Source organism: Octopus bimaculoides, chromosome 16 (genome assembly GCF_001194135.2).
Source record: "Octopus bimaculoides isolate UCB-OBI-ISO-001 chromosome 16, ASM119413v2, whole genome shotgun sequence".
NCBI lineage: Eukaryota > Metazoa > Mollusca > Cephalopoda > Octopoda > Octopodidae > Octopus > Octopus bimaculoides.
Window position 1 is genome coordinate 37,576,088 of NC_068996.1, and position 13,093 is coordinate 37,589,180.

The 13,093-nt window shown below is 35.2% G+C and overlaps 1 protein-coding gene across 3 annotated transcripts in view; it reads right to left on the bottom strand.

Annotated features, from left to right (window-relative positions):
* LOC106873141 (uncharacterized) overlaps positions 1 to 13,093 on the bottom strand; it is an 83,961-nt gene that overhangs the window by 10,650 nt on the left and 60,218 nt on the right. Inside the window, exons 8-10 of one of the 3 annotated variants that reach the window (XM_014920372.2) lie at positions 10,441 to 10,545; positions 8,483 to 8,596; positions 6,452 to 6,648 (exon numbers count right to left, since the gene is read on the bottom strand). In XM_014920372.2, the coding sequence (XP_014775858.1) occupies positions 6,452 to 6,648; positions 8,483 to 8,596; positions 10,441 to 10,545 (416 nt within the window). The remainder of the gene's footprint in view (positions 1 to 6,451; positions 6,649 to 8,482; positions 8,597 to 10,440; positions 10,546 to 13,093) is intronic. The other 2 variants (XM_052973710.1, XM_052973711.1) reach the window with 2 other exon arrangements.

Consider the following 13,093-nt stretch of genomic DNA (forward strand, 5'->3'; position numbering starts at 1 on the left):
TTTTGTATATGTTTAACTGTAAATCATGGATTGTGATATTTTCGTGGGTCACAATGTGTGTGTGTGTGTGTGTGTGTGTCTATCTCTCTCCCTCTCTCTCTCTTTATATTATGATGATCATCATCATCATTTAACGTCTGCTTTCCATGCTGGCATGGGTTGGACGGTTTGACTTGAGGACTGGCAAGGCAGGAACTGCACCAGGCTCCAGTCTGATCTGGCAAGGTTTCTACAGCTGGATGCCTTTCCTAACACCAACAACTCCAAGAGTGTAGCGGGTGATTTTTACATGCCACTGACAGGGGGGCCAGTCAGGCAGCACTGGCAACAGCCATGACTATGATTTCACTTGACTCAACAGGTCTTCTCAAGCACAGCATATTGCCCAACAATTAAAGGATACTTTAAATGGACTGGTTATGTGACACTGGCATCGGGCACAGCTTTGCTCTCACTTGACTTGCTGGGTCTTCTCAAGCACCATATATCTCCAAAGGTCTCGGTCACTTGTCACTGTCTCTGTGAGGCCCAACATTTGAAGGTCATGCTTCACCACTTCACCTCATGTCTTCCTGGGTCTTCCTCTTCTGCAGGTTCCCTCCACTGTTAGGGTGTAAAACTTCTTCAAACAGCTGTCCTCATCCATACACATCACATGACCATACCAGCACAGTCATCTGTCTTGCACACCACATCTGATGCTTCTTATGTCCAACTTTTCTCTCAAGAGTGCTTACACTCTGTTGTGTATGCACACTGGCATTACACATTCAGCAGATCATACTAGCTTCATTTCTTTGAAGCCTATGCATGTCCTCAGCAGTCACAGTCCATGTAGCATGGCTGTTTGTGCACATGCATCATACAGTCTACCTTTCAGTCTAAGCGAAAGGCCCTTTGTTACCAGCAGAGATAGGAGCTCTCTGAACTTTGCCCAGGCTATTCTAGTAGCTGCACTCTCAGAGCATCCACCCCCGCCACTGACTTGGTCACCTAGATAATGGAAGTTATCAACTACTTCTAGTTTTTCTCCCTGGAATTGATGGAATCTGTTTTCTGTACATCTTCGGTGTTTATTGCCCCTGAGCATTTGCCACACACAAAAACTATCTTCCCAGTTAACCCTTCCCTGATATTGCTGCACCTCTTATGTGTCCATAGCTTACACCAAGTACATCTTATGGAGTTTGTACCTACACCTTTTCTACAGATCAAGCAGGGCCATCCACCTGGAGGGATTTGTGGTTTGCCTGCCTTCCTACTTATTAAGACTTTAGTTTGTGCTAGATTGACTCTAAGGCCCTTTGATTTTAGACCTTGCTTCCACACCTGAAACTTCTTCTCTAGTTCTAGTAGGGATTCAGATATTAGAGCAAGGTCATCAGCATAGGGGAGCTCCCAGAGGCAGCCTGTCTTGAATTCCTCTATTATTGCCTTGAGGACTATGATGAATAAGAGGGGACTCAGGACTGATCCTTGGTGAATCTCTACTTCTACCCAGAATTCTTCACTATACTCATTGCCAACCCTCACTTTACTGACAGAATCCCTGTACATGGCTTGTACAGCTCTCACCAACCACTCATCTATCCTTAGTTTCCTCATTGACCTCCAGATAAGGGATCAGGGAACCTGTCAAAGGCTCTCTCTATGCCAACGAAAGCCAAGTATAGAGGTTTATCTTTGGTTAGGAATTTCTCCTGCTGCTGTCTTACCAGAAATATAGCATCAGTGGTGCTTCTTCCTGGCACAAACCCAAACTGCATCTCATCTAAACTAACTCTCTCCCTAATTAGTTGGGCTATGACCCTCTCTGTGACTTTCATTACCTGATCCACACACACACAAATTAACCTTTACCACTACCACCACTATCTATCATCAACACCAAAACCAAATCACCTATGACCATTACCAACTGACCAGCTCTTTAATGACAAACAACAACAGCAACAATAGTATAAAGATGATAAACAACTTCATCTAAATTACAAAACATTCACATGGGATAACATAGGACTCTAATGTATTTCATATGTTGAATGAAATGTCTTTGATCTTAGGTCAATTAGCAATGAATTGAGACTAAACAACAACAGCAATGCAAATAAGAAGAATATGACCACTATCACCACCACTTCCACCCACAATAACTCCATCAACACCATAAAATAAAGTCTAAAGTTTGTATGATAATTTGCACTAAAAGGAAGGTGAAACTTCTAATGAAAAATATTTCTGAAGTGCTTAAATTTGCACGACAAAAATGTGACTGCTGAAGCTGCCAGTGCTGGCACCAAAACTGAGGCTAATTATTTTAAGCAGCTGGAAAAAAGGAACTACACACCAGAGCAAGGATACAATGTTGATGAAACTACACTTTTCTAGAATCTTACGCTAGAATTTTTATTTCTGGAGAAGAATAAGCAAATTCAGGATTTAAATCTTCCAAAATCATCTGATGCTTCCCCTGAGAGAAAATGTTATTGGCGGATATGAAATTAAAACCCCTGCCCATGTTTCAATCTGAAAATTCATGGGCTTTCAAGAATTATGCAATGTTAAAGTTGTCTCTTATTTGACATTTAAATTAGAAGGTATGGATGACCAAGAGCCTTTTCAAAGAAGGGTTTACAAACATTTTTTTTGTTCTAGTGTAGAAAGGTACGATGTTAGATATATTTTCAACAAAACATTTCTTCTTTTAGACAATGCACCAAGCAACCCAGTGAACTTAAATGAGCTTTCTGATAATGTAAGAATAGAATTTATCCTCAAAAGTACAACTTTTGTACCAGACAATGGCTGAAAGTATGGCAGCTAACTTCAAGGCATGTTATCTGAAAAGAATTTTCAAACAACTTATGAAAGCAACTGATAGGGAGGCTAAAGCTACAGAGAGAGACTTCCAGACAATGAATTTTGTAGATAACATTGTTGAGTCACAGGATGAAGAGAAACCCTCAACTTCAAATGGTTTTTTTGAAAACTATATTGCAAGACTACATCTGTCACTTCACAACTATTCTCTTACTATCTAACATTTTTTAGTCCTACCAAGATCATTTTATAATAATTATAGTAAACACATCCTATCTACATCATATTTAGGTTATTATATATTCTAAATCCTATCATTTCTTTCTTTGTGGTCCTGATTTCTAGATCTTTATATATTTTGTTGTTTGATTCTGATAACTTTTCCTTTGTTTTAAGGTGCTTTTAGCACATTTTCAGGCCTATGTTTATGTTGATGCCTTTACTTCAATTGATTATACAACTCAGTAAAATCTAGTGCTATATTGTAGCAAGGCTTAGATTTGAAACTACTTTAGCTCAGTAATGAGAACTAGACCACAGTATATCAGATAACTGAATTTGGATCAACAGTATTTCAGCTGCAATTGTTTGATCACATGATTTCAATTGGAAATTTCCATGAGTTACCTGCCAAAATATGGTCATAAATACAGAAGTGTGGGACAATCATTGCAAAGGTTGAGAGATTCTTGTGAAGACAGATAAATACAAGACTCTTAGTAGCTGTTTGACCTTCAGTTAAAAGGAATCACATTGTATACAATAAACACAATATCCTCTGTTCTTCAAGCACTGACATATAACATTTTTAATTCTCATCTCTTGTCTCGCTCAAAGGTGTTGGTATCTAATTCTTGGCCAACACACATACATAACTCACCATTGACAATAAGAACTACTGCCTCCAGTAAGTAAGTTTTTGTAATCATTGTAATGTTTAGGTATAAATAAATGGTTTCTTCAGAAACTTCAAGTAGACTTGGCACTAAAATGGGTAACAACACAATACCTAACTAGCATATAATCCATCTAACCATTACTGAAAGATATATAAAAAAAAGATGGGATGATAATGGATAACATACTTTTGTATCAGCTATTATTCAAAGTAACCACTCTTTTACATGACATGGCAGCATGCAAGCTGAAACGTTAATATCTCTTCAGTTTGTGATCAAGAGAAAATCTATCACATTGCTTTGTTATGTGTTATTAGTACTGTTGACTACTGACTATTCTTTTAGTGTGAACACATTACAAATGACCAGAAAACATTTAAAAAAATCTTTTTGCCAGCTCCCTGTTGGTAAGGAAAGACAGGTTGTTCACAGATAAAAGTCTTTTCATCATAGATTTTCATCACAGCTGATACGAGGTGAAAGAATAACAATTACACTTAACACTTTTAACTTTGGAATCAAACAAGGTTATTTGAGTTATGAATGTTTTTTTATTTGACAGTCTACACAGCAATAAATTACTCCTAGTTTAGACTTTAATGAGACAAGAAAGATAAAACATTATTGATATAAAAACTTTCATTGCTTCCACTAATTGATGTAGGAAAATATCTTAAATTCAATATATTTTATTTGGAATATAAATTTAACAAGTTTGGGAAGAGATGTAACTAATATTTGTCCTCTTCTGTAACTAATATTTGTCCATTAAAAAGTCTACACATTATTCATTTACATCACATTACCATAAAAGCACAATGATCACCTATTGTTACATATTGTTTAAAATTAATGTTTACAAAACAACTTTGTTTGTTGTCATCTTCATTTAACATCCATGTTCCATCCATACTGGCGAGGGTTGGACAGTTTAACAGGTTCTGATAAGTCCAAAGACTGCATCATGGTCCAGTGTCTGCTTTGGCATTGTCTCATCATCATCGTTTAACAACCGCTTTCCATGCTAGCATGGGTTGGGCGATTTGACTGAGGACTGGCAAGCCAGAAGGCTGCACCAGGCTCCAATCTGATTTGGCAGAGTTTCTACAGCTGGATGCCCTTCCTAACGCCAACCACTCCGAGAGTGTAGTGGGTGCTTTTACGTGCCACCGGCATGAGGGCCAGTCACATGGTACTGGCAACGGTCACGCTCAAAAAGGTGTTTTTTACATGCCACTTGCACGGGAGCCAGTCCAGTGGCACTAGCAATGACCTCGCTTGAATGATTTTCTAATGTGCCGCCAGCACAAATGCTAGAAGGTGACACTGGTAACGATTATGCTCAAATGGTGCTATTTACAGGCCACTAGCACAGAAGCCAGACAGACAGCTGCTCTGGCAATGATCACGCTCGGACAGTGTTGTTAGTGCTGCACTGGCACAGGTGCCAGTCATCGAATATGGTTCAATTACAATTTCGATTTCACTTGCCCCAACAGGTCTTTGCAAGCAGAGTTTAGTGTCCAATGAAGGAGAGGTTGGCATGGGTGCCAGTCGTCAGATTTGGTTCAATTTCGATTTTAGATTTCAAATTTCAAATTCCAAGTATGGTTTAAATGGTTGGATGCCCTTCCTAATATCAACCTCTTTACAGCACATTTTGTATAGATTATATTTTTATATAATTATATTTATAAAAACATACTACAAATTATATTTTTGTATATTGTATAACCATAATGTATATTTGTATATTACTTTCAATATTTATCAGCTCACTGTGTTTGTCCCAACTCCTAAATGAACACTAATTTCAAGTGGTTGTCCTTATCCTTCCTACCCTTTCCTTTCATTGTCAATGCTTTATTGCTATACAACATTATATTTCTTACGTATGTGTGAAGATGCTCTCCTTCTTTCAAAAATCAACGCTGCTATTCAACTCATAACAAAAGTAAAATTACAATAAATTAATGACAGATGCCTGCTTTTCTCTAGATGTACATAAAATTTTCATAGGAAGAACCTTTATTCTTTCATATAATATATCTTTGGGTAATTTGGATAATTGAAAATAATTTAAGATAATTGATTAATAATGTGTGAGTTTTCTAAATATACTGGTGCAAACGGATTACAAATATGTGGATAAGAGATGCTTTGAGTTGATGACAGAATGTAGTTATTAGGAAGCAGTTTGATTAGATCAGAGATGATTGTGATGGTAATAAGGTTGAGGTGTGAAGAGATATGTGATATTGCAGATTCATCTAAGTAACGCTTGCATGAAAAAAAAACTAAAACAAAAAAAAAGGCACAGGCATTACATCAGCAGAAGCAGGATGACAGTTACTTCAGGTGAGCATTTGCTATCGAACGGCTGGTGTGTAATAATGATAATGACGACAACAATGGTGATGATGATGATGATGATAATGATGGTGATGATGATGATGATGATGATGATGATGATGATGATGATGATGATGATAATGATGTTGATGATGACAACAATGATGATAAGATGATAACAGTGGTGATTGTGGCGGTGGTGGTGTTGGCAGAGGTATTTTGGTGGTGATGGCAGTGGTGGTGGTGATTGTAGGTGATCGTGGTTGGTGGCAGTGGTGGTGGCTGTGATGATTGTGGTGGTGATGGTGCTGGTAACAACAAATGTAGCAGTGATGATGACGAAGAAGATGAGATTTTTAGTGGGAGAGATAAATACTTACTTCTCTCATAGAATCACCCTCTATGTCACTGTTATCTTGCATACTGTCTTTGCAAATTAGCTTATCTTTTGTAGAATTTGCAATGCTAATGCCATGAACACCGCTACCCATGTGCGTATCATTCAATTTGTGCTCAAATGATTCCATCTCAGAACCAGTCATTTGAGAGTTCAAATTTGTTTCAACAGGATTTAACCCTATAAAAGTAAAGGCACAACAAAAAATATAATTTTGCTTTGAGAAGGATTAGATACAAAGTCTTTGTATTATCTGTTAAACAGGAATGGAAATAGCTAAAATATTGAATTATTCCTGATATCTGATAAATAGATCAACACACTCCAAGACATTGGATTACCAAAACATTTACTCAAATATTTGAAAGATGTCTATTAATCACATGTGCAATAAGCCTTTTTAGTGTATTAGAAAGGTTTGAAATTTATCGGTCTTTCAATATTTGTCAATTCCAAGCCTAAATTGGTTAGATGCCTGTGACTCAACATCCTCTGAAAGTATCTAGTTACAGTTTATATGTTCAAAGAGTTTTGTTGCATCACAAGTTTGGAGAAATTTCAGTTTTCGTCATAGTATAGATAATTTCTGCCTGTTACTATCCAACAGGCATATTATAGATGTAGACCTTCTATCTAATTTTAAAAACTTTCTTCAGAAAGTTGATCATTTTTTTCAAAAGATGACTGAACTAACAGTAGGTGAAAGCCTATTTTACAAACTTCAATCCTCTTAACAGTTAGAACAGATACCAACTCTTTAGAAACTGTTGGATCCTAATTAGGTCAAATTTTTATCTCATCCACTCACCACAATTTAATCAGGGTTGAAGCATTGGCTTTATGTGAACTAACACAGATTAACAAAATATCATCTTTAACCTCTTACTTGATTGACAGAATACACTAAAAGACTAAAGTTGATCAAAACAGAATCAAATATGGAGTAATAGGTTTACAAATCGTTTATCAATTAAACAAATAAAACTAACAACAATAGTGTACTAACAACAATAGTGTATGTCTGATGCCTGCAGCTGTACTGGATGGACATAATATTATTTCTGAAGACAGTAAAAATTATTTATTTGTGAAAATAGTTTAATTTGGAGCATATTAAATAGTCCCACTACTTTCTTAGATGCTTTTCTATTGGTGTGCTTACACTTCAATAAGCAAGTTAAAAATCTTTACAACTGCATGCCATTCTTTATAGAAAGCTCAATTAAAGGTTAAAAACCTCATTAAGGGATAATAAAATCCAATGAATATACTGGTTTATTACCTATTACAGAAAGTATTGAATATTACAGTTAATATTTTGCTGTAAGGTAATTGGATAAACTAGGATTTATATATATTTTTAAGAAAATAGAGATAATTAAATTAATAATTATTTATTAATTACAAAATTGGACATCATCTCTGACAGCTGTTTCAATTCAAGACTTTAGAAATTAATAAGTATAATTAAAAACATTTTCAAGTTGAATCTCATTGGAGGTGGAAAAAAATATACCCTTACATTTTCATATTATTGTGTGTTGACTCAGCACACAATAATATGAAAATGTAAGGGTATATTTTTTTCCACCTCCAATGAGATTCAACTTGAAAATGTTTTTAATTATACTTATTAATTTCTAAAGTCTTGAATCGAAACAGCTGTCAGAAATGATGTCCAATTTTGTAATTAATAAATAATTATTAATTTATTATCACTATTTTCTTATTTTCTTTATACATGAATATATGATAATATTTTTGAAGTATATAATATGAGGAAGTATTATTTTGAGTCAAGTAAGCAAAGACAAAGAGAATAAAATGTGCTGCTAAATTCTTCAATATGTTAAATTTTTCCTAACAACTTTCCTATTGTCCCTGCATATCTCTGCATTATTGTTGAAGGAATGGAAATTGATAACAATCTTATTATACTAAAGTTAATTTTTTTTTTATAAAATAGAAACTATCAGTATTTCAAATTTAACATGTAATTCAATAAATAATAAACCTTTTCCAATGACACCAATCATTTTTGGCTCAGCAGCAATCTCTCCAGAACCTATTTCTGAACTCCCGTAAGAATATAATGATGCCATACCAAGAGGTGTGCCAGATGAAGCATCTGCAAAAAATATATAAAATCCAGAAGATACATTTTCCCCCTTAGTTCGAAAATGGGGGCAGTGCTTGTGATCTTCAAAGGCCCTCCATGACTCAGATCAATACTGTTGATGTTTAGCATGAAAATCTGTAAATCAATGGTTGCAGAAAAACATGGATAGAGAGGGAATTCCAGATAGTCAAAAATTTGGCCTATAGGTTGAGAGACAAAACAAGTGTGATGAGAAAAAAGAGAGAGAGAGAAAGATTTTGGATAGGCATTATGGAATTGCTTTGCAATTAGCTATTTCAGAAGATCAGAGATTATTGCAATAGGGAGAAATGAGGTAGGAATGGAGAAAAGAGGCAGGGATAGAACTGTCCCACATATGTGAGTAGTATTCCACTGTTTAGCTTACTGAAGCTTTGTAAAAATTCAGAAACTGAATAGAAATCCAGTATTTTCTGACTGTGAAGATGAAGGTTTGTCTTTAGAGTGTATTTTTTGCAATATATATGTTGTCAAGTTAGATCATCAGAACTTTTGATGTCTAGCATTTGTACCAATATTGTTGTCTAGCATTTGCAGTAATTTTAAGGGTTTTAACCTATATGTTTTCCAAAACTAGAGAGATATAGGTACACAATTGTTTCCTTGATATGAGTAGAGAATATGTTTTTCTACTTTTGGAGGAAACTAGATTTTCATGTATCAATTGAAAAACGTTTTTGATGACTGTGTTAACAGAGGTGGTGCAAGTTCGATGTGAAATGCCTAGCCTGCAGGTGAAATAACACACATGAGTGTGGAAGACTGAAGAGGAAAGGAAGGTCAGAGATGACAGATAGCAGATCATTAATGTACAGAAATTAAGAGTGTTTGAAGCATAACTGAACCTTGAGGGACACTAAAGTTGACAGTGTGGGCCAGACAGTTTCCCATTAGCACACACTGTAATTTTGTGACCTGAAAGGAAGAGAGGAGAAATGAATGGAGTCAACATATGGACAGTGTAGCAAGGAGATTCTCATGCCAAACATGTTCACAATATTTGCTGATGCCAAATGAAATGAGATTGCTTTTGCAGAACTTTTAAATGTTGGTGATATAGTCATGTCACATTATGGAATCACTAGGGGAGCAGCTTCCAATACATATATTTACTGAGGAGGAAGAGAAACTTAAATTGTTGGCTGATGTGTTTATGTAATTTTAATTATGCTTTTCTTCATTACTACGAATTCACTACTAAACAAGCACTTTTCCCAATGCACTTCTCTGGAAATGGAATTCTCTTCTGACCAAAACTTTTCTTACAGACATTGACCTACAAAAGTTCAAGCAGAACATCAATCACAACAACCACACCAGTATGGGAGATATTACAAAGATTAATAGATGCTACTCTCTCTCTCCTCTAACTTTAAAAAAAATCAATGACATATATAAATAATAATAATTAATAATGAAATTAGTAAAATCACATGAACAAAAAACATACACCCTATAAACTGCAAAGATTTTAATATAAACAATATTAAAAATTGCACTTTCAAAAATTATTGATGGGAACCAAAGCATGTATCTCTCATTTGGATATCTCTCATTAGTCAGCTATACTAACCTGAATCCGTGCTCCCTTCACACACACACATGCACATGCAATCTATCTCAAATTAGGCATAAATATGTATTTGTATTAGTTCATCATAACATAGAAAGATATTCTCTCTTGATTTAATGCATAGATAAGGCTAATATGTAGTATATGAATAGTTTATAAATTGGCTGCTAAATTTTTCATACAATCAATACTAAATGTTACAATTTCAAAATCAACAAATTAAGATTGAAAAAGAACAAACCCACTGTAGGGAATTGAACCACATATCTCTCATTTACAAGGTGAATTTTATACCTGTCACACCACCTTGAGTTTATGTTCACTAATGCAGGTATCTTAGATTCATCTTTACAAAGATAAAAAAGCATTGTTTATATTATAAGATATAAAGATATTTATACTAAAATATTAGAAGTTTAAACAAAAGTATAATTATTAAGTATATTCTTCTGAACATTTCATGTTTGCAGGTATAGTTTCCTTATTGTAGCATGAAATCTATGCTGCAATTACTTCAAATATCTTAATTTTAAGTGTTCAACACTTATTTTTAAGCTCGCATTAGATTCAGATGTTTATTTTCAACTCTTTGGTTTTAATACACATTAGCATGGCATTGTTTCACATTCAGATTCTGCATGAATAACAGATAGCAAGGCTCATTCATGACTAATGATATATAACAACAATTAATCAATCTTTTGTGTCAGTCAAGCCTCTGTAATCAGTTTGCATTGAGTCTATAATTCTGTGAGGGGTTTTACTATTATATTCTAGCGATTGCTTATTGAAAACTTTGTCGCATATTTTTGATACATTGACAAATGGTCGCTGAGATATGTTCAAGTTTCACCCATCAAAGATGGTTTGACACTGGCAATTGTAATTATAATGCATAAACCATATTAGTTACTCCCAGCGCGAATGTGTATATATACATGTATGTGAGGGTGCTAGTGTATGTGTATGAGACTCAAACTTGTCAATTTATTACATAGAGTTTCTTGTTGCTGATCTTCACATACATATTGAAGCTCACATACTCACACACAAACAAAGTGGCTAATTTCTTTGAGAGAGATCTGGTGAGTGTCACTGCTGATAAAAAATTTTTTTTAAATTGCTGGCTATTATTATAATGTTCAGATTTCTTCACGTGTCCTATCCAGTATCCCAAATGTCGGTACATTGTAAGTAGCAATTTCTTCTGTTCTGTAATATTTGCAGTACTTGTCATTGGGAGACAAGCTAGATAGCCAGGTCAATGATATTAAGTAAGAGTGGAATCAATATAAGTGACATTCAGTTTGAATATCTTTAGGTTGATGACCTTTGGTAAAGCATTGATCAGGAAGGAATTACTTTAGAAAATAGTTGTAGTTAAAAAAACAATTGAATTAAGTGCTTAATAGAGAACCTGGGAGTGATGATGACACAAGTGATGATAAAAGGAGCAAAAGCAGCGTGTGAGTTCAGTGAAGCAGAAATCATTGTAGTAAGAATAGAAAGGGCAAGAGAAGAAATAGTGTGTTTATAGATCAATGGTTGTAGAATCTTGATAAGCCTTTGCAGATCAGCTGAATGATATTTTTGGACGCTTGAATGAATATTGTCAATTTAATTCTCATATATGTGATCAAAAATAGAATGTGGGTGTTTTACTTGTTTTGTAGAGGTCAGTAGATAATTATAGCTGACATATTTTCTGAAGAGAAAGCATAGTCTTTTGGTTGCAATACACCTACGTATGGTCACAAGAGAGCTCATCAGAGGTTATGATGTAGAACTTGATAGAATTTGAATGATTTAATTGTATATTTCTTCAATACATGAAGCACCTTTGTCCAAATGGTGTTGATACTGATTATGTTCTCTTTCACTGATCCAAGCAAGAAGTTTTAATATTGACATGATATTGGTTGCATATTAAACAATAGTACAGATAGGCTGTCTCTCAGAATATCCTCGTTGATAACCTGATTCCGTTTGTGAGAACTTTAGCTGATTCAGTTCTTAATTTTAGTTGTGGGTGCCATATTTTAGTCAATCTTTCAACGGCAAAGGAAACAGCAGCTGCGGTATTAACTACTAATCATGAATGAAAGACAGTTCAACTCTTTCTTATATTATAGTTAAGAGTTTTGTTTATGAGCCACTACCCCAGACTTCTTTCTTCCTACTCATTTGTTCATCAGTCACCCACTTTTTTTTACTATGTTCCTGCCGGAACCAACTCAAGTAATTTTTTTACTATTTAAGAATCTACAAGATGCTTTTAGGTATGTTGTAAGTTTGTAAACTTCTCCTCATAGATAATTCTAAGTATTAAAACCACTAGCATTGTCAGTATAACTACTATTCGATTTGGTATATAAAGCTAGCTTTCTATTGTTCTTTGGAAGAAATTTATGAGGGTGTAGTGACGCCTTAAATAGCAGATGACATTTCCGGAAAGCCACGCATGCACAGGGACTAGTTCCGGAAGGAACACAGGAAGAGTCTCATGCGCATGCGTAGTCATCGATATCCAAGCTTCGCGCCCTTATTCACTCTCTTTCTCGCCAGCGGGCGAAGAGCCAAGACGTTGTAGCAGTCTCTCTCCAACATTCCAACTCTGGAGCTAGACAAATAACCACTCAACATCATTGACGGCATCTCAGCAACCAAAGGGCGAAGTGCTGCCTATTTCCTCTGTAAATAAATATTGTTGTGTTGATAGTTCAGAATCTGCGTTCCATTGTTTCTTCAAGAAATTTAATGTACGGAAGCGGTACACCTAATGGTGTATAACCACTTTCCTACAATTGGTGACCCCAAATCAAGAACAAACGCAGCCCGGAGAATTCCTACAATTGGTGACCCCGAATAAAGAACAACTGCAGCCGGGGATTCTG